Below are 22,841 nucleotides of genomic sequence, written 5' to 3'. Positions count from 1 at the left end.
TCCTTTATCAAGGCAAGAGGAATTTGGCTTTTACTTTACTTGAACATCCTTACCTACTGTCTACTGATATAACTAGAAATAGTAGCACATCATCAATCAATGTATTGCTCCTATAAACAGAAGGTGACTATGCCTTGTCCAACATTTGAAGCATGGTTGAGAATTTCTTTAGTAAAATGGTTTGTAAATTTGAAATGAAAGAGTTAATAGAGCTTAAGAATTAAAGATGTAATTATGAAGGATTGTTATTCTAATGTTGAGGAAGGGCAAAGTGGAGGATTTATATTTTTCAAGTAACAGCTATGGTACAATTTTCAGGTTGCAAAGTTGTGGGACTCAAACATAAATACACGTACAGTAAATTTTGAGTGTGCATGCACCGAGAGACAGATCGAGAGAGAAAGAGAGAGGGAGAAAGAGAGAGAGCGCTTTTCCTTTTTCCACCCACAATTTCTAATCTCTTGAGTGCCTATGAAGAAATTGGGTATGTTTCACTTTAAGATCTGAAATATACTGTACAGGGGAACACATATCACCGAATCCAGTTAGCAAAGTGGATGGAATATTGGCAAAAATTTTCATTTATAACATCCTTCAGCAAAGGCTTGATAGGTTACTCCTTGCGGTACTCAGGAGAAAGAGAGGCCGCAGTGTGCATGAGTGGGATTGTAGGTTGGGTTGAGGGAGTGCAGGGGAGGAGTGCAGGGGAAGGAGCTGAGGACCAGGCAAACAGGAGAACACATCAAAGAAGCAGAAGGAGGAGAGTCCACCTACTGCCGGATCCTAAAGGCTTGACTGGTGACACGGTGGGAGCTTACAATGCTGTTTGGGCCATGTTTTTTCTTTTTTTTCTTTTTCATTTTGAAAAGAATGACTGTCACATTTAAAATGAGGAAAGTCTGAACTCGAGAACTGTTTTCTAATGAGGTGCCATTCATAAGACCCTGTGCCTCTGAGATCCCCACAAGGAGCTTGTCAGAGAACACAGTGTTTCAAGTTGCAATCTGTACCGACATGCTGTTACCATCTGCATACTACAACTGACACGTCTTAAGGCAAAGAAAGAAAAGAAAAAGGGAAAACAAATAAAAAATAAAGAACTCTTTCGAACAGAACACAAGATGCATATTCGTCAGTTCATGAGCTCTGAAAACATGCAGTTTTTAGTGTGTTAATAATGCACTCTGCAGACTGGCATGGAGTTTTGCAAATAAACACGACGACAAGGGGGAAAAGACGGGCGGCGGAACTGTGCACAAAGTGGAGGAAGAGCTATCACCTATCACAGCGATGGAGTCTGTGGATTGGTTGAAGACACAATCTCAACAAAAGGCTGTATATCACCACAGGTGCTACAGCATTAGCTGACTAATGATGGACAATGGACTTGGTCGAATGTTAACGACCTGGAAAGGATTCTAAAATAATCCATTTTAAAATGTACAGCATGTGGCTGATGACATTTCTCTGCAAATGTTAAAAAAAAACAAAAAACTGTAGATATTTAGCTACTGTATAAAGTTAGGGATTTTAAATAAATGTAACAGATAACACACTTGAATACATATTTTCAGCTAATGGTCACGGTGGCATCAATTACCAATTAGCCACCAATTAAAAAAATAACTAAAAACTCTTGCATGCTCCACAGACAAAACACAGTAAGTATAATGGCACAAAAAAAAAAGGTTCCAAATTTCTTCATCATAATAATAACAATTGTATCGTATGATGACTTTCTCCAAGGTTTCTGAGGACAAAAGCCTAAAAGCAACAGCCAAGACAATGCAGAGAATTATGGCACACACACACATGCAGTTGTGGTCAATAATCGTGTACAACACTTGTGTAATAAGCATAGAAAAAACAAAGTTTGAATCCTTTGGAGATGAAAATCTGTGTAGGGGGCTTTTGCACGAACCAAATACAGACAGAAAAGTCTTTAATCACAACTTTACTTAAAGTGTAACTTCTTTATTGGGCTTTTGATTTCAGTGTGATTCAAGTGATTAAATAACTTCAAGAGCTACTAAGGTTGTCACATGAAAGCTAGGAATTCTTTAATGTTTCCCTCTGGTGTTCCCCTCGGTATTAGTGAGCTTGGACTGCGTTAAATCTTCAAGTGTATCTTTTGACTGCCAGGAACAACAAAGACTTTGTTTCGCGAACTTTGCTCATTTGACACAGCACATGACAACATGCCACCCCTCGGAGCGCAAACAACCGAGTATGACACAACAATGAGAAACCTTTGATACGAATCGCAGGTTGGCGCTCTGCGAGGATGACAGCTACCTTTGAACGCTAGTTCAAAATAGTTTAGGTGAAGGGAAAACACATTCTGTCGTGTCTTCCTCTGTCTTCTGAGGCTCGCGTATCGAGTTCAAACCCGGGGAAAAAAAGTCGGATTAAAGTTCAATATGCTGAAGTGGAGAGGAGTTGGAGCTTGAGGGAATCTATGTATCTCAGATGGAATGATTAGTTCTTACCTCAAAGAAGAATTGTTGTGTATTTGTGTTCTCATGAGGATGGATGCTAGTTTACATTCTGCCTAAGTGAGATTACAATTGACAGCACAGAGTTTGTGTGTGTGTGTGTGTGTGTGTGTGTGTGCCTTTTTTCTCAACAATCAGGATTCAGTTTGGTCACTTTTGTGCTGTATCTAATCAAGTGTAAGACAGGCACTGGACTAATGCGTACACAAGTGTTTACACGTCAGAGAAAGGACAGAACACACAAGGCAAGACGTGCAGGTGGACTAGATAGAGAGGAGGATAACAGAAGTACAGGCAGATATTAAAAGTACCCAGTAGATACTGCGAGGTCAGGAGGACGGACAGACAAACAAAGGAGGGGGGGGGAAAAAATCAACTCACTCATATTCTCCTCCTCATCCACATCCATGGTGACGGGTTTGTTCGGACCTGAGAGCAGCCGTGCCCCCGCTGCACCTGTGTATCAGAGGACAGAGAGGTTGACTGCTTCAGTGACACACACACACATGCACATGAACTCATTCCAACATCCCATAGACCTTGAGTGGGGTTAGAGTGACAATAAATTTCTCACTTGATGCTCCGGCACACACACACACACACACACACACACACACACACACACACACACAAAGTTACCGGCACACAGTGCACTGTGTTAGTAGCATGTGATGTAGGCATATAAATATTCAGGGAGTGAGAAATATCAAGGTGAGAGGAGGCCAGGGTTGACAGGCCTTAATAGCAGGAGCAGTCTATTGTGACTTTAATATCCCTCCGATTAGACCTCATTTCCCACTGCCTGCTGTGAGATATACAGCCAGGGACACGGCTAAGTCTCTCCACTGTCAAACACATCTTCATACCACTTATCACGAGGTGCGCAAGGTGTGATTAAAGCTCCATCAGGCAATATCTCTCACACTAACATTGAATTAAATTGTTCGTTAATCCTGATGACCATCAACTACTTTCTTTGGTGGGGAAAAAGTTTTCAGTACACAAAATAATCACTGAGATGAAGGATACTGAATGTACTGTAGAGCAGAGAGGAATTTATTTCATGCAACTCAACTGTTTACAGATTTTTTTTCCCCTGTAACAGAGGTCGCCACAGCGGATGATTTGATTAAGCAGAGAACCCTCCCATTTATCCAAGCTTGGGAACAGCACAAGGAGCACACTACATGCGGTACCTTGCTCAGGGGTACCCCAGTCCTTGACCTGGTGGAGTGTCGAACCGGCAACCCTTCAGTCACAAGCCAAGTTGCCTGATGCAGGAGCAACCACAGAGGTCTGGAGGGTTAAATTTATGCTGAATGCACCAGACGGTGTGTTGCACAGAACCATGTGAGGCGGCATAATTGGGAAGAACACTTGTTCTCTGTCGGCCGTGGTTCCCGAAGACAGTTGAGAGAGAAAAGCAAAAACATCTTTCTTAAGAAAAGCCTCAAGTGCTCTTCTTCTGAACAAATACTGTCTAATTCTGTGTATAAAAAAACTGAGGTAATGTTCTGGTTTGAAAGGTGAAGCCCAGGAAGTGGCTACAAAACAGAGCTCAGCTTGTGTTGAAGTCTATGGGAAAATTATCTTCTACTTCTCACTTGATTTATAACGTCTGTGAATATTTTGGCGGGGAGTTAATGGCCTCAATTACCAGCTTCAGGTCTTATTCAACAGCATGTGATGTTGATTTTGTAAATTATGTTCTCATTTCGAGGAAAACGGACGATAAAGCACGGCACATATGAGTGGACCGCAGCGTGATTAACTGCCTGTGCCGTCCAATAGCTGCTGCCTGGTGGCAGGTGACATCTGTTCTTTTCTGGTTTCAAACACCGACAAGGCAGCAGTCAAATCGCAAAATGTCAACAGGAGTTCATTTTGCAACCACACGACTATGTTGATTTGGTGTTGAAAGTGCTTTATATGCTGTTGTCACATCCAAGACATGATTGTAGATGCCAGCAGTTTCTCCCTCATGATGTTCGGAGCCTTGTTAGAAGGGATTCTAGCTAACAAACAACCTGTTGCCAAGCAACATGAGTAGTCTCAGTCAATGATTTTATTTATTTGTATTATTTTATACAATATACAATCATTTATAGCTATTTCAAAGGTAGATTCAAAAAGGAAAATTCAAATAGTTCATTCAAAATTCCACTTTTACGTGCAATAACTTCAATTTCTATCAAGTTCAAGTCAATGAGTGATCGTTTGAATAAAAAAACCTATATAATTAATAAAATAATTAAATTACAAGAGAACAATCTTCATTTAATTGAAAATTTGGGGAACTGGCTGCTCTTTGAAATATTACCCCCTGGCTCACACTACTACTAATTACAGGCACGTTTACACTGCATGACGCCTCGTTAGTCTCCACACCACAAACACATGAAAGTCACATCATGATAAAACATATTGCCAAGAGCAGGGCAAATGAGTTCATATTAAAACAGACAAACAGAGGAGAGAGAGAAAGAGGGAGATAGAGCAAAAAAAAGGGAAAAGAGAAGCACATGGCACACAGAGATAAAGAGAAAGCGAGAGAGAGAGAGAGAGAGATAGTGTGATGATACAGAACAGATTGCACTGATTCCACTCTCTCCCTTTCTCGCTCTCTCTCTCGACCCGCCTTCCATCAGTGCCCCCATTCCTCAGCCAGACACTTTCTTAAGCTAAACTAAATGGGCTAATTAATCTGGGCTAATGGTGGGTGACAGCAAATATGCTAGCACAATTATCATCCTATTAAAGATTCATATTCCAACCCATAATTGAAGATGAAAAGGTGGGGTGAAGGGAGGATGGGTGGGAGGAGGTCCAACAAACTGTAAGACGAGAATAATCGTTCTCAGGTAGCAGGAGGCAGGAGGCAGGAGGCAGGAGCCAGGTGCCCCTGCCCCCGGACCAGACACTCACAATCACAGCTACACACACAAGGCGAGTTACTTACAAGCTGTTAACGCTGCAGTGTATGATACAGCAGGATATAAAGGCGTGTACTTTTACTTACCTTTAAATGTTGAGAAATATTATAAAAATATAGCAGTCACTAAAACCCTATTAGGACAGGATTAGTTTTACATGAGGGGGTGGGGGTAAAGTAATTATTACCAGAGCTACCTCAGTGTTTTTAGTCTCATTTCAATGTGCCGCATGATTAATCATTACTGGACGATGTCAGTAAAGATTAACTTGACTTTAACCTGGGGTAAAAAGGCCTGGAAAATCCACCCCAGTTCCTACTAATCCTGTGCGAATAGACCAACAATACATATATATGTGCGCAAATATTCCGTCATCTCCTGTTTACAAGTAGTTTTCTGTGGATTTGCTAGCATGGATTGAGGCACTATGCTTTCTGCACTTGTGATAACAAGAAGCAGCATAGTGCTTAAATGGAGCAACAATACTCAGAGTTCGGGAAGTCAGGGTGAAGGGTCACGGGTGCCAATCCAAGCCGACATAGGGTGAAAAACGGGCGGGTACACCCTGGACCGGTCGCCAGTCCATCACAGGGGCCACATAGAGACAAACAACCATCCACTCTCACACTAAGGTCAATTTAGAGCGTCCAATTTACCTAATCCCCAAATCTGCACAATACTCCCAGTTCCTAAAAGCTACTAATGTATATATTTTTTGCTCCTTTTTGACCAGCACAACTCAGAGCAAGTTTAGCCAAAGCCTAAAAAAAGGTGACAAATGAGAATAATATAAATCTTGTCTAATAGTTTATAAAATGAACTGTCTGAAGTACAAAATGCAGCTTTTATCTTTCTTTTAATATGATCCACTGCTTATTTTTCTCCTAGGTATTATTTTAAGACATGACATATGGTGATTTTAAATATTTACAAGTGCTTTGCTAAAATGATGTGAACCAAAGAAACTTGTGACTTATGTGACCTATGGTGCGCAAATACTTGGTGGTACTATGGTAGGGTTTTCATGTACTGACTGGCAGGTGCGAGACATTTTGCAATAAGAGCATGTATACTGTATAAGATAGATCCGATAAAATTGCACAAGAAATCAACATAAATCAAAAATAAATTCTTTGTGAAAGTGATTCAGTTTTTATATTTTTCTTTAACGATGTGTAAGACACACACACAGCGAAGGCAAGTCGGGCTCCTTATTAAATTTTGGTATTGACAATTTTGGACGACTCACAAGTAAAGCAGAGGATTTAAAGTGAGCATAAAGAATGAGCAGTGAGGGCTGCCGTCTCTCTCCCTCCACATGCAGAAAAGATACTGCGTCATCAAGTTGTGAGACGGCTTGGTTCCAGGTAATTTTGAGTGGACGCCAAGGGAGGCAGGGAGAAGAGAAAGATGAGAAATAAGATGAAAAACCTCAAATTCAATCTGGCACGGTTAGAGGGACTGAGGGGAAATAAGGTGGTTTTGATTTGTCTCTCATCCCTCGCTTGCGCTGTGACAGAGCGATAGAGCATCGCCACTGTGGAGGGAGCACCAGCAGCGGGGCTGACTGACGAGAAGAGGTGGGATGGGGGGGGGGCGGGTGGAGTGAGGGATGAAAAAGGTAAAGGTGAGGGAAGAATAGAGAAAGGGGGAGATAGAAAATGCAATCCTATTCCAGGTAAAAGAGAATCATTATCTCCCCTAAAACAGAAGGCGATGGAAGGGTCTGCCCTTGGCAAGCTGTCGGGATCAAACCGTCTGAAACAGAGTGCCTATCACGGCTGTAGTGTAGGAACTCAAATTTTCCATCAAAAGGATTTCAGACTCCAAGACTCAAATAATCAATCAAATAAATAATCATACTTGCATTAACCTGAAAAGAAAAACATCAAAATATCCCTGTTACAAACGCAGTGCTACGAGCTTAGATCCAAACTTGAAAGGTAACCTGTCACGATCATGGGACACAAAGCTAAAAACAATACTTTGTTAAAAGTCCAATTTTAGTTTGACTAAGACAATAATTCAATAACAAGTTAGTCTAGACTAAAATCGATCTCGGGCAGGCTAACATACCTGGATAATGCGATTCATAGTCTGATTACTCCTGTATGTATACGCTTACGTATACGTTGCGCACATGCACCAAACTTTCCTCCCTGGTCTTTGACCCGGAAGACGAAAGAGACGACATATAAACTGCAGTACTGTTGCCGGAAACACCGTTTGGTGTTTGTTTTTCTGTGGTGTTAAGGTCAACGGGAAACTGATTCAATACACACTAGCTTATAGAGAGATACAGCGCCACCTACGGAGGTTGAGTCAGACGTACGCGGCCAATAAAACGTCCGATTGCCTGTCTGTCTTAGTCAGACTACGGCCTTAGCTTGATTGAACTGTGCATGTAAACCCACTGAATGTTGAAATACAGTAGCACTCTATAGTGGGTTATATTGAGCCCGTCTGGAACAAATAGTAAACGTAAAAAAACAACAACGTCAAGATCTCTGATCAGAATTTACATATAAATTTAATGGAAGAAACCAGCTGAACACTGGTTTGTACTTTCCTTTAACCCACTCTGATGCGCTGTTACATCACTGGGAATTCACTTGCAATCCTCTCGTAATCCAAGTGCCCGGTCTCTGTGGTATTATGGGGTTATTTAGGGTGTTCACTGTGCTTTACTCCTGATGTTATACTTGTGCAGAACCTGATCTACTTGACCTTTGACTGCAAATTATAAGAGACAGCTCGTTCAATGCCTGGGACATGGATCTGCCCTTAGCAGTTTTGTTTTTTTCAGAGTGTACCTCAGCTCTGGATATCTTGCGAGGGCCCCCTATTTACTCTCTTGACTTTCTTTATACTCTTTCTGTGTAGTCTCTGTTGTCAGCTATTTTATTTGGTGGCCTGTCAGCCTTTGTTTGCGCGGTCAGAGTTTGCTGCAACATTTGATCCTTCCTGTCCATGTCTCAGGGCTGTCCATTGTTTGTATGTTCTCATGATTACACTTCATTTATATTATATTGTTTGCAATGTTATTATTGCACAGTATACTGTCATTACTCACAATGACTTCCCTCTCTTTACAAGCAAACTCAGGCCAATTTCCAGTTTTGTCATACCATGAGGTTTCATTTCACATTATAGGAGCAACAGTAAGCTCTGCACCTTGTTCTGTGTGATTTCACCGCGGCAATAAACTCCAAATGATGTAGAAGGTGACATGGCAGTTGTATTTAGTATCACAGATGACATGGCATTGCCCCACTGATGGAATGATGGCTTCTAACGAGACGAGAGCCTCCGACAAGGTCTGACTGTAAACGTATACCTCACATGACAACAGAAAAAAACAAACAAAAAAAAAAAGCTTTTTTCTTTCACGCTATTACACAGACATGTGGCGAAGCACTTTGCCTTTGAAAGCACTGATCTCTGCTCTTACCTTGGTCTTTAACTGTTCACTCAGGCTTTCAAAAACAAACCAGGGGGGTTAAGCAAAGGTTGCAGATGCGCTGTCAACATCAAACGGGAGATTGTATTTTTACCATTTCAAATAGGTTTAAAGTCACCTTTAAAAGAATAAACTTGCATCTGCTCCCTTTTTTTTTAAGTGGATGAAATGACTTACTTATTTAAGCTGTTCAGTCAGGGCTTCTTGCCTTCCATCATTTTTCAGTCTGCAGCATTGGCAGAAAGCGTCGCAGGCATCGCTTAGGCCCAGTGAGCCAGTGAGGAAATGTACTACTGTCACCCAGACCACATTAACTGCATATTAGAAGACAAAGCCCCCCCCCCCAACCCCAAACCCTCACAAACTTTCATCAGCCTGACATGCTGCTGTGTTGACAGGACCAAGACAGGCACTAAAAACAACCCCCGCTTAGCTCCTGTCACCAGAAGAGAGCAAAAAGAAAAGAAATAATGCACCGTTGCACAAATTCTACCACGTTCATACTTGTGATCTAAATGTTGCTCTCAGTGCTGCTGAAGGAAGCCAAGGCAAAAAACATCCCCACTACCAATCTACAAAACTCTTAACCTTAATGATTTTCTAACCAGTTTTTTGTCGGGTTTTTTCCAGAACAGTGTACCGCCTGCATGCACAGTAATTGATGGGTCTGAGTCTAAATAGTTTGCTCTGGAAAAAGCAAGAGATAAAAGTGCTGCTCTCACAGATTATTATCATATCTGTTACAGCGCCACTATAAAGACAGACCAACACCAGAACGCATCTTTGACCAAAATCCAGTATAAATAGACTGATTCTAAAGTTTGTGGTAGTTCTGCTCACAGTTACTGGCTTCACCAATCTTTCCCACAACGCTCATTTACTATTTAATATCAGCAAAGTTGAAGAATAAGGCATTATGTATGAAAAACCAATGAAGATGTTAAGAGGAATCTCCTGAGAAAAATAAGCTTTCTCTATAATATGTGGTATTTTAGTTACCAGACAAAGATAAACAGAATTTTTGGTTGTCAGATGAACAGCTAAATCAATCCAGCACTGACTGAGCTCCTACTATTACAGAATAATGATTTTAAAATTCATATTCCATCACCAGTTTAATCCAGTCCGGAACGTCATCTGCTGCGTTCGCAATTACAGAGTTAAACTGTGGTGTGTCCTTGAACAGATTATCTATTCTAATATTAATATATTCATATTATATTTTAAGGATTTATTTAGTCTTTAAGTGATATAGTGTGTACATCTTTATATACATAGAGAAAAGTGTTAGCAAACTTTACAGTTCATCTTAGTGTGATATATTTTATATTTCTTTTATTTAACATTCACGGACCGGTTATGGATGATGGAGTTAAATTAAACCTAACCGTACCCCTTTACACTACTGTATGAATCTACATGCAGAATCATATATTGCTGTATTTATTTATTTACTATTACCCATTTATTAAAGCTGCTGCAGTGACGGCTAAAACTATTGTGACTTATATGTTGAGAACTTTTCAAACAACTGTATGCAAAGGTAGACTGTCGAGTGAACAACAACAGACGATGCCAAGTTTGAGTCATCATCACATCCACAGCATCAAATCATCCTCGGTCATTTGCAGCAGACGACGTGCATGGCCGACGGTGTGTTTAACTGAGCGCCTCGGTCTGACAGGCTCTCTGGGGTGGTGTGGTGGTTTGCAGTACAATGCCAGGACTTGCTGGGTAATGGACCAACGCGGAGACTCAGCTGGGGGATAAGAGGGGGGGGAATGGGCACTGCCTCTGTACACCCACTGTCACTTGAGGCCCCGAAGCACAGCTCATAGTGTGTGATTTACATTATCCAAAAATGTCTTACACTAAAAAACCTAAAAACCTAAAAAAAAGTGTCTAAAATAAGTGAATATGGATTTATATCAAAACTTAAACACAAACAGATATGAGCCTCCACGTTAGGCTTGCTGGAGCCAATCCCAGCTGATTTAGGGTGAAAGGTGGGGACAGGTTGCCGGGGAAACACAAGCAAAACAAGACAAAAATGCAAAAACACGAGTCTCAAGGAAATCGGGAATAAATGACACTCACCTCACCACGCAGAGCCTGATCAAAATGTTTTACACTTAATTAAGTTCACACCATTATCGCGCTTTGTCTCGGCTGCAGCATTTTCAGCTATAATATCTGCAAATAAGCTACTTCTCCTTGACTAAGGTGAGGCTATGAAAATGTACAGAAAACAGGAATATGTCTGATCTCAGAGATATTTCTTTGTTTGCAAGCACGGAAAAAACCCACTGCACTTAAAATCAAGAGTTAAGCTCAATTTTGACTGTTTATTTATATATATACTATATATATATATATAGTATATATATACATATATATATACACCATAACACACAAGTATTCAAAATAAGATTAGGTACTATCACAGACCCTTGAGGGTTAGGGTAAGGGTTAATGTCAATCCATCTATCAATCAAACATACACAGTCAAATACACTATAACATTTCCCTCCAATCACCTCACCTAGTGAAAAACCTGTGCTGTAGTTGAGATACAAACCAAAAAAGACAGTGTTTATGACAGATTTAAAATCTCCAATGCCATTTTCAGACAATTCAAACACTTTTCACATCCCATAAGGATAACGGTCTCTGTACTAAAGACCATAGTCAAAAACAAATGTAAATACGTTCAATCAGGTGCATTTTAAAAAAGGTAGTCATTCTGAACCTGTTTAGGAAATCTGGCAGCAAAGTCTTTAGTCTAATTTCTTTACTTGTAGTTCTTTCTCAAAAATGACTGAGAAGCAGCAAAAGTCATGTGAGAAGGAGCAAATCACATGACTTTGCCATCAAGAATGTTGAAAAACAATATGAACTCTCGCCACATGACCGAAAATATTCAACATTATGTCAATTGTAAAAAAATAACATGGACATTTAAAAAAAACTTAAAGTGTTACATTTATATGGATAAAACGTTTGGCTGAGCACATATTATGCAAACTAAATGAAAAAAAAACAACATATTACACAAATAAATGAAAAATAAAATCTCAGTGAGAAACTGAGGTGCAGATGTAGGGAAGTGTGGAAAGAGGAGAGAGAGTGTGTGTTTTTTTATTGTGGTCTAGACTTTCATATCTGACAGGCGGTTGTTTATCATCATGGACCACTGATGGTGAGAGAAGGGAAAGGTTGAGGAAGCAGGGGCAGAGAGTATCAATATGAATTTTTTATTTGATGGGTTTTATGGGAGATTGCAGAGTCAAGGTTCATCGTAGAGTGAGCGGCGAGAGAGTGAGAGGCCAAGTCGTAAAAAGGCGAGATAATGGTGTCCCTGCATGAGAAGAATACATATGGACACCTTTATGTGCAGCGCACAATACATAATACATACTCTGTGTGCGTCTAGGTGTGTGCAAAACACCGCAAATCAGCATCCCAAAAAGACAACGCCTCAATATTTGACCTTTCCCGAAGCAGACAACTCAAATGGCACTCGCTATATTATTGTTCGCTTTTTCTTACTTTTTTTCATTGTTAACAGAACAATCTGTCCATACCGCTGCAATATTAACAATATATGACTATATCCCTGATGTGTTAATGACTATTAATACGCACAGATATAAAAGAAATAGCCCATTTGATGTCACAGAACCAGACACAGAGCGTATCGCAGACAACACAGTTGCGCATCGCCGTAATGTGACGGTTTCCACCGTTTCTGAAAGCTGAGAAATTGCACGTCAAAGTCAACATGTGGTTATTACGGTAATTTCATACACACGCTGTTGCAGGAAGCCAGAGAATCAGCATCTTTGTCACCCGAGAGGAGGAGGGGGAAAAAAGCCTGTACATAGTTTCCAAACAAATGTTATTTTCAATATGTTTTATACTGTTCAAATGTCAAATTTAACATGCAAAATCTGGTTCAACTACAGTGTTTTTATTCATTTAAAATTGTTAATACACTATTTTAACATGCAGCAAATTGTAAGTAACTGCCAGATAGTCAAAGTTATTCTGGAAAGATGGGCAAAAACACTTAGTTACAGGACATTTTCTGGCCCTTTTATGGTTCAAATTAGACAGACATTTTGAGGCTTAGGTGTTTAAGGATTAAAATAAGCTAAAATATCTCCTCCTTTCTGTTATAAGCCATTTCTATCTGCAGTGCATCATGTACTGTTGCTGCGGTGCAAGGAAAGGCAAAAACGTCACATGTGTTCTTTAACTGACAGAAGACACGCGAGTCAGGCGAGCGAAGATAAGCAGAATTAAAGCATGACGTTACGAAATCATGGAGATGCTGATCTGACTGCAGTGCAGCCGACTGTTACCGCTGTAGTTACTGGTAGGAGAAACACAAAAAAAGAATGAAAGTGTGAAAATGAAGGCGCATGGAGAATCCCTGGTTTGCGTCCTAAATTATGGGCTAGTGATTTTAACGAGATTGAATAACTGTGTGTATCGCAAAGACTGCGTCAGCCCTGTACTCTAACAAACTTGCACATACAGTATCACACCGTCGTTTCTCTCACTCATACACAACCTCACACACATAAAACAGTGCTTAACAAATTTATTAGACAACCACCCAGAGCCACAGCTGCCCTAGATTAACAGCACTGGTAATTATCAAATAATATAATTTGAATACGCCAGTAGCATGTAGAAGCTCTTTAGCCAAAATTATATTCTTAATGCTAAAATATAATTATTATTATTGTTGTTATCCATTCATTTTCAAATTAACTGCGTAAAAAAAACACACACCGAAAAAAAAACATAAAAGCACATTATTATTATTTCTTAATTAAGATGTCAAATTATAGTTATTTACTTGCATTCCTGAACAGAAATATTAATTTTAGTGGTTGAATGTCACGCTTGATTAATTTCTGAGAAGCCGAGTGAGACGGTGAACTCAGTTTGTTATTTTTGCCAAATAAATTATAACAATAACTTTTTTTTTAGTTTTAAACAAGTTTTAAAAGTATTTTCTGTTGTTTTCTTGTTTCTTATGACAGCGGCTCTAACACTCTTTTTTACTCTCTCGACCTATTTCACTCAAATGCAAACACAGACGCAGGCAAACGTCTCACGCTGACTTTAGTGTGTGCTCATAAATCAACAGTGTGAGTGGCTGTGATTCCCTCCAGCACCGGTAGAGCCAGGGTGGGGTGTGAGGTGTGAGGTGTGCGGTGTGTGAAAACGGGCAGGGGAAAGGACTGACATTGGCGGGCTGGAGAGCAGGCTGCAGCTGCATGGCTGCCCTCACTCCCTGTGTCCATCAAAGCCACAACAAGTCACTGCTTAGACCCCCGGGCAGCGGTGACACCAACACAAAGCATTGATACTTAAATGTGGACATTTACACAGACACTGGGACACACACACACATTCTGTTAGTATACGGGAAGCTTTTCTTTAACTACACTATGAAATGATACATGTCTGTATTCAATTCCATGTTAGTCCTTAGTCCGTAAGTTAGAACTTTAGTGACTTTTTTTGCATTCATTTGATTCCCATTTGATTCGGGCCACACGGTTGGTGTAGTGGTTAGCACTCTTGCCTTTGTAGCAAGAAGACCTGGGTTTGAGACCCAGTTGGAAAAAGGGACTTCCTGTATAGAGTTTTGCATGTTCTCCCCGTGTGAGCGTGGGTTTTCTCTATATATTTATTTTCAATACAATTTAATAAATATGTGATGCAAAATTGCAATTAATCCCAATGAACTACTCAACTTCTGCAATTTGGCAGCCCTAGATTCTACAAATATCTATGTTTTCTATGTGTCTTAATATGACTGTGCAGTACCACACTATGGTAAACCATGCTTTTATTTAAAATCCAATGTAGACGTTATAGACTTAATGGATTGTTTTTTCAACAAAGAAAACACAACATAATATACAGTGGTAGCCATTCATATATTCATATATAGAAATGATTGGTGCTAAATTGTTGTAGAAGTGCAATAGGTGTGTAATAGGAGGACTGCAGTGTTTTCAAGAACCAAAGCTGGACTAAAGAGAGAAGAAACCGAGTCAACAAGACTTATCGTCTAAAAATGAGGATTGGAGAGATGAGGGGGAGGAGGAGATGAGAAGAAAAAAAAAACAGTGTGCAGCAAGAAAAGGGAAAGGAACTGGACATAGACAAATGGCCATGGGAAATGGCCGGTGCAGGAGAGCCTGCCTATGAGACAACCCTCTCAGCAGCAGCACTAACACAGACTGATAGGCCCAACGGGCAAAGCGACCACTCGCAATCCATTCAACTCCTGTCTTATTTTCCCTTATTCTGACCAAAAAAAAAAAAAGAAGCATTTCAAGCCCTATCAACCCTAACTTACCAGAATGTGTATTAGACCAGAGTTAAGTGACTGCCATCAATAACCTGCAGCAAGGCTGCACAATTGATCACGAAAATAATTAAAATCGCAATATGACAAAGTGCAACGTCCAAACTGCAAATATTTGATGAAGAGCAAAACCAAACAGCATTTGGATGAAATTCTGCGGAGCCGAGGGAAATAAAAGGACTAAATATCTTCACTGTTTAGATGAGAAGTTGTGTCGCTCTTATCTGGTTAAAAAAAAATTACAAAATTACATCTAATTTGAAATAAAACAAATGCTAGGAGAGATAAGTAAATATTTTGGATGATCCGAAGTCTACGCAAGTAACTACACCAGAATGTTGTAAAAGCCCCATGTGTGCAGGAATTGTCCTTAAAAAGATAAACCACTAGGTGGGCAAACATCACCGAAACAAAAATAAAAGAACGGAAAATAAAAGAAAGAAGAATAAAAGAGCGAAATATTACTGGGAGAGGTCGGTGTATGAGGTTAGATAAGTGAGTGCTACTGACACCGTTGCACAATCCCATTACTTTCCTCAATAAAGTACTGGCAGCCCAGTGATTACCTCACAAATGCAAGAAAGACAAAGAAGAATCTTGATAGAAATGGAATTTGGTCTTTTTGCAGGGGTTTTTTTTTGGGAGGGACGGGGGGGACGCAGACCTTTCCCATCCATCTCTCTCTCTCTCCCTCTTGCTTCCTTAGGTGATGTCTGCAGGCACTAACCAGGTAACGCAGCGTAATAGAGAACACGTGTGGTCACCAGTGGCCTAATGGAGAGGGGTCGCAGAGAGCCTGTCGCGCTGCTTGATTGAAACTGATGGGCCAAGATATGGAGGCCACCGAGTCCGACCACCCAACACGGACCTCGCTGTCTCATCAAACAGACACGCACATGAACTTCCACGCACACGCGCACACACACTCTACCTCCGAGTTCATTATTCAATTTGGCCCTTCTAATGACCACTGAATTATGCTGCCAGAAGTGATTTGCCTTTCCGCTGGACGTACAGTCCTTCCTCCACTCTGCATAATAAGAGGCAGCGATTCAGACCCCGACTTCCAATGAGCCAATCAGTGCATTTAGAGAGAGGATCTCAGGATAGGAAGGCGTCTAAGGCAGTGAACAATTATAGAGAAACGGGGTACACGTTTTGAGTTTTAAAGGTTTGCTGAATCTAGTTTCTGTGCGAACAAATGGCCGTCAAAGCAGGTCACTGACGGTCCTTGGTTAAAGATGTTAAACCACTGATGATAAACATCTCTCTATACATCTTTATGCAACGTGTGTGTCACCATCAGCCTTTGTTGTCCGTTGTGTCACGTTCGATGTTGTTGGCGCACTGGTACGATACGTCATGTATCTCGCTGACACGGCCATCGGGCACAGTGCACAACCCGACTGAGGGCTTGACCGTTCCAAGCTGTACCGTACTGTACCATGATGGAAACACGCCACTGTAGAAGATTAAACAAATGTCTCATTTACGATATTATCAGGTTGGCTGTTGCACCTCAAGTGTACAAATAATGGAAATAAATAATTTATTATACTGATGCAGGATGTAAATATAGCAACCCATGACACTGACCCCAGTTAGTCTCTTTTATATAGTATACTCATGCACTGTGAGGTGAAAAACTGCCCCCATTATTTTTTTATAGATTCCTTAGGTCCAGGTATCGGGTTTAATAACAACAAAACTCCTCTACTTTTTGCTTTCTTCCATCTCTTCAAGGTTGTTGGGTGGCTGCCTCTCCTCTTTTCACTAGGAGCTGTAAAATCTATTTGACAGCTCTGATTTATGACACAGCATAGGCACCGAGCGCCTGTGGGGGTGAAAAAAGGGAGTGTATGTTCAAGTGTGCGAATGTGTGTGGGTGTGTGGGAGCATGCCTGGCTCAGAGAGGACCACCGCCACTGTGCTCAATGTTCAAGCCCCTGACAGAGGAGGACAGAGGAGGACAGGTAAGGAACTGCCCAAAAACCCAGACACATATGCACACAGATGTCCAGGTGCACATGCAGTAGGGGTGGTGGGAAAAATCGATACAGGGACATATTGCGTATTATATCGGGATATTATTGTTTTCGTGGTGTTCCTAACATACAGTAACACCACCTTTAGTAGCATTAACAGTCATGAGACAAGTGAAACCAACCAGCAAACAAGTCGAACATCCTTAAAACACTCCATTTCTCATGATTGTTGATGATGAGTCTCAGGCTGGACTTAAATGTGACAGGGCTCTAAAACTGTAGCTCTCCCTACGTTGTTGAGATTTTTCAAAAGGTGGGATGCCACAATTGAGTTCCAAAAGAAGGGAATTGGAGATGGAAAGAGGAGGTAGTAATGCAACGTTATAGACGCCAACTGCAGGAGGAAGAAAAACAAGTCTAAAAAGAGTTCAAGAGTGTCATAAAACCCCCTCAACATTTCACTTAACAGCTATTTTTCTAGTCACTCAGCACTTCGTAAAGTCTTAGGCCACATCTGGCTTTATTATTGGCCTTGTTGATGCAAAATAATGACGTTATGTCAAATTCTGTAATCTAACAAAAAAACAGTGTTACCAATGACATTAAGGTTTTAGGGAACCAGGTTCCTGCTTCTGTCTAAGTGTGAAGTTGGGTTTGTGTCTCCTACTCACTTGTCGTGGACCTCCTCTGTGAAGAAAACATACTTTTGAATACCATGAATATTCCTCTGTGCTAAAATACTGTGAATAAACGGGCCCTTCTGTATGAATCTGTCGGTGCTGGGTATATATCACAATAAAACTAAACTAAAAAGAAACTAAACTCAACAACTTAACTGAAACTCAACAAAAAAAAAAGAAGAATGGAATGGAAGTGCTTTTACTTTGAAACAGGATCCAGACGAGCTCCGTGACATGTGTAAAAGATTTAGACTGTGAAGAAAGTTCATTTTCACAGTGTGAAAATGTCTCATAAGTTACCATGGGTGCCTAAATGAAAAGTGCCACACACACACACATTTGATGTGAAAATGGGCCTAAGGGGAGGTCACACTAAATACTTTGGCCAGTAGAAGCAGGTTTTTCTGAAAAATATCTGTTTCTTCAACACATATTTCCTGTATTTTGTATTTTGCACAGTTCAGTTTTATTTTCTGAAGATTTACCTCTCACCAACATAACCCCCAACCCTTATCTTAACCAAAACCTTTGTTATAAAATGATGAAAACTCAAATGATGACATAGTGAAAGATTTTCAGATTAAGATACTCATATGTAGGAAAATAAAAACTACTCAAACAATTATCAAAATAGTTGGCAATCAAGTAGCAGTCGATTACTAACCAACTAATATTGCATCTTTATATTCCATACATATATATAGTATATATACTGTGTATATATATATACATATATATACACAAACCTCTCCTCTGTCCTGCTCTCCCAACCTATTTGATCATAGCACAACACCATTTGTTCCATTCAAGGCCAGGTCAGACACACAAGGTTCCTGCTCCCCAAGGAGATGGATACGAGCGTATGCTCACACATATGCTGGGGGGTCTAAAAATGAACGCCGTGCAGGGACACGGATGCATCCATGTAGAATTGTGCACGCCTGTGACACTGTCAACCCGAGAGTTGAATTTCACACCTCGTGCCTTCGCTGATGTCAGGCAGAGACAGGTAGCGCTGACGGGCAGCAGAGATAGCACAGGATGAAGAAGCTCACAGGAGATAGAAAATTCTTCACAGGGAGAGCGACAGTGCTCAAACACACTAAGGAGGGAGTGTTTTTTGGAGTGGTCGGGGGTTGGATTTACAGTTAAAAAACAAAGCAGAAAAAAACAAACAAATGTGTATAATTGGAAATGAAATGTTTGTCCTGTTCCATTTCCTCTACACCTGTGACATGAGAGCAGCAGAATAAGCAACTGCGAGAAAATAAAAGCATTGGAATGTACACTGACACAGAATCTATACTAATGAAGTGTATCTCCGCGGTGCTGAAGAGGCATACATCCACTGGGGCTGTGGAGTGTCTTGTCACCAGCTAAAACACACCTCAGTGGTTTGGTGCAGTCTCGGTACAATGCTCTCCCCCCCCCCCTCTGTCAGTCTGTTACAGTCATTAGCAGCATGCTAATCAAGGCTAATTACATTGAGACAGGCAGACACAACTCATTTCTTATCATGACAGAGTGCCGCTGTGTTTGTGGTGCCTGAAAACTCTGTGGCACTAAATGAGGCACGGCTCATAATTAACTTTTTTTTTTTTTTTTGTTAGGTAAATTATGGCGACTGTGTTTTTCTATTTGATTCCTATTGCTACTGCTGTCAAATGTTAATAGGTTTGTCTGAGCTTTTCCAATGCGTCTACATATGGGAGATGGGAATAGTCTGAATGTATAATTTTTAAATAACTTTGCAACAACTAGCATAATATGAATATATGAATAAGCGAATAATTAAGTGGTAGCAAATTAAGGAGACAAAAGTGGAAGGTGAGGGGGATGAGGGAATAAGACACGGGGTAGGAAGGATGCAAGGTGATTCCAGAAAAGGAAACGTGAAAACAGAATCTTGTAGGAAAAGTCTCTTCCACAGTAATGGACTATAAGTGTCAGGCGGTGCAGTTTGCAACCCCCCCCCCCCCTCTCCACCCTCCATTCTAGTTGCAAAAGCTAATTTTAAAGATTGTGCTGACATGGCAGAAAAGGCCTCTGTTCCCCATTTTCCATATTTCATATACGGTCCATTGGAAAGCATTGTCTGCAAGTGTCATGGCCAAGCACATTTGTGAGAGATGCATTGCAGAACTTATCAGTTGGAAGATGTGCTTAAGTTAAGCATTTTGAAAGTCACTGTGCAAGGTAGGCCAATCCATTTCAAAAGCAAATATAAATCAATCGTCACCGGGTTCACGAGCAGACCTACAGTACGGCATGGGCACCCGAGGACATTAGGCGCAAGACTCAACAAAAGTAACAATACATTTTATATACACGCAGCATTAATCACCATGAGCTTCAAGATATGATATTGTCACGACGCCTTCAGTACACAACAATATTATTATATTATTGCAGTATTAAAAATATTAATTTCCTTTTTTTCATCTGCAATGTTTATTCTAAAATTAAATCTCCTGCACAATAATTAAGCTTATACATATAATGTAATATTCAATAGAATATGTAAGTGTCATAATATAATGAATATAATAATAATACAGCTTTGTTGTTTTTATTTGGATTGGAATGACGTGTCTGAGCTAACAGTACTAAGCACAAGTGTTCCAATAAAGTGATCTAATAGTGGTGTAACACTTTTGCTTAGTACTGTTCCACCGCTTCATCATACGGTGGAATAGCCTTGCTTTTAGGACAACTGTGGTCAAGGAGCTACGGGACGTATAGAGTCAGTATAGGTTTACATGTTTTTTATTTACTGCCGTCGCAGTAATCCCAAAAATGAAAGACCGCAATAGGAACTATACACCACCTCAGAGGACGACAAGCCACCGCTACAACCGCACATGATGCCACGTTGTATTCAGACCAGTTCAGACAGAAACAGTGACCAGTGGCTAAACGTAAGAAGGTGCTGGGCACAAGCTGAATTGCTTTAATAACGTTTTGGGGAGGTTGCAGAATGACCGTACACCGCGCTGTTAAGCCACTTTCATTTACCACATTTGAAATTCTTTACCCATGACAGCCCTAGGAGCAGTGGGGGAGGGATTATATGACAAGGGGCGGGGCTAACAGCAAAGCATAAATCCTCTGGTGTTGACTGTTGGACAAACGAGTACCTTGGCTTGCATGGAATCACCCCTGTTGGCATTTGCGTCAGAACAGAGACTCACATGTGGGTTGGCCTTCTAAAAATGTCCAGCAGGCTGTACCCCGACATGTTCAACAAGACCATTGGGCTTCTTCTTCTTCTTAATACATCCAGCAGGTTGTACACTGAGATATGTAACGCTGCCCTCCACAAATTGAAGTTCTTAATCACAGTTTTGATTTCTTCAACACAGTCCAAAGTTCTCCTTCCTTTTTATCATCATTCTTTTATCCTTGTCCTTGTGCCTTAATCCCGGATTCTTCCCCTCTCTCAACGTTTCTCATCACCCCAGGCCTACTCACCCATCCATCCTCCCCATACCTTGTTTTTACTTTTTTTACCACCGCATTCCCACCACAGTTGGGCTCAGCAGGGACAAATGACCACATAATTTTCATGTCTTTGAAGATTCTTATTGGCTTTGAAGATCCTTCACCTAACCCTAACCCCAGGTCCCACTACCTCACAACAATCACTTCACTGCCATTCTGTCTTTGGACACATTCTGGACCGGTGCCGAGAGTAATGGACAGCTCAAATGTAACCAAAGCTATCTGAAGCATGAGACAAGAAATAGCAGCTGTGCAGGTCTACCTGAAGAGGCTACTGATAATGGCTGGGAAGCTGGAATCGCACAAGGTCGAGCTGTTTGTTGAGGGGCTAGGTGTTGCACTGTGTGAGAAGTTCATAGGACACTGGTACCCCGAACATCCCAGCAAAGGACAGGCATACAGGTGCATCCGAGTCAACAGGTTCAACAAGGAGGATCCAGTGATCCTCCGTGCCTGCAGGGAGAGCGGAGTTCAGTACAGTGACCTGGGACTGCCCTATGAATTCACGCTGTGGGTGGATCCTAGGGAGGTCTGGTGCAGGTACGGAGAGGAAAGTATGGTCTTCTCAGTGGCCACTTTCTCCAGTGATGAGATACAGGACAAACATGTCGCCAAGAAGGTGATCAGTACTTTGACAGACGTGACATCAGACTACCACTCAGATTCTTCCTCAGAAAAAGAGAGAACACTCACTCCCCCTCTCACCATTGACACAGGCCACAGTTCCAAGGGATTAAACCCAGACGCTCCCGAGTGGTATCCAAGTAAAACGGCACTTGTGGAAGGTGACATTCCTCCACTGCCCACGTGTGATTTCATGCCTCAAAACTTCAGGGTCCCTCTTGACCAGACATTCCCCGGACGCACTGATGGGTCGCAGATCTTGTTAGTGTCGCCAAATATATTTGTAGATCTTTTTTCAAAAATGAATCAATCAATAAAATGAAACTGCTGACGTTTAGCCTGGGTTTTAACTTCATCAAATAGACGTGGGCCACCTGCTTCATGATCTTCGTTCTCACAGCCAACAGACACAGCCTAAAAACATAATTATTCCAACCTTAACCATAACCAGTTAATGTCTAACCCTAATTCTAACCTAACCAAAATTCTAATTTTAGCCCTAAACTTAACCAGTAACTTAGAAATCAGATTCTCCCTCATTAAGAGCAGGTTTTGATCTCCATGAGTACTAAGTGTCCTGTAAGTGTTTAAGCCAGACACAATCCTAAAGAGGTAAAAAGTACACGCACACTAACACTGAGGTGTTAACACTTATTTTCTCTAAATAGACATTTTTGCAGGACAGTAAGGGTGTGCATTTGACTAAAGTCTACCTCACTGCCAAGATCCGCTCATTCATCTAACTCTCTTCATTCTTCTTACACTAAAT

At 40.9% G+C, this 22,841-nt stretch overlaps 2 protein-coding genes across 4 annotated transcripts in view; one reads left to right on the top strand and one right to left on the bottom strand.

The window, feature by feature from the left end:
• The window catches only part of adarb1b (adenosine deaminase RNA specific B1b), a 123,534-nt gene that overhangs the window by 19,480 nt on the left and 81,213 nt on the right, over positions 1-22,841 (bottom strand). For all 3 annotated transcript variants that reach the window (XM_058615917.1, XM_058615926.1, XM_058615908.1), the window contains one exon: positions 2,877-2,951. In XM_058615917.1, coding sequence (XP_058471900.1) covers positions 2,877-2,904 — 28 coding nt within the window. In that variant the 5' untranslated portion in view covers positions 2,905-2,951. The remainder of the gene's footprint in view (positions 1-2,876; positions 2,952-22,841) is intronic.
• Positions 21,678-22,620, top strand: LOC131445096 (protein BTG3-like). The gene has a single exon (XM_058615938.1). The coding sequence runs from the start codon at positions 21,678-21,680 to the stop codon at positions 22,392-22,394; it is 717 nt and encodes a 238-aa protein (XP_058471921.1). The 3' UTR covers positions 22,395-22,620.

Source organism: Solea solea, chromosome 2 (genome assembly GCF_958295425.1).
Source record: "Solea solea chromosome 2, fSolSol10.1, whole genome shotgun sequence".
NCBI classification, from domain to species: domain Eukaryota; kingdom Metazoa; phylum Chordata; class Actinopteri; order Pleuronectiformes; family Soleidae; genus Solea; species Solea solea.
This window is presented reverse-complemented; position numbering and strand designations above follow the sequence as displayed.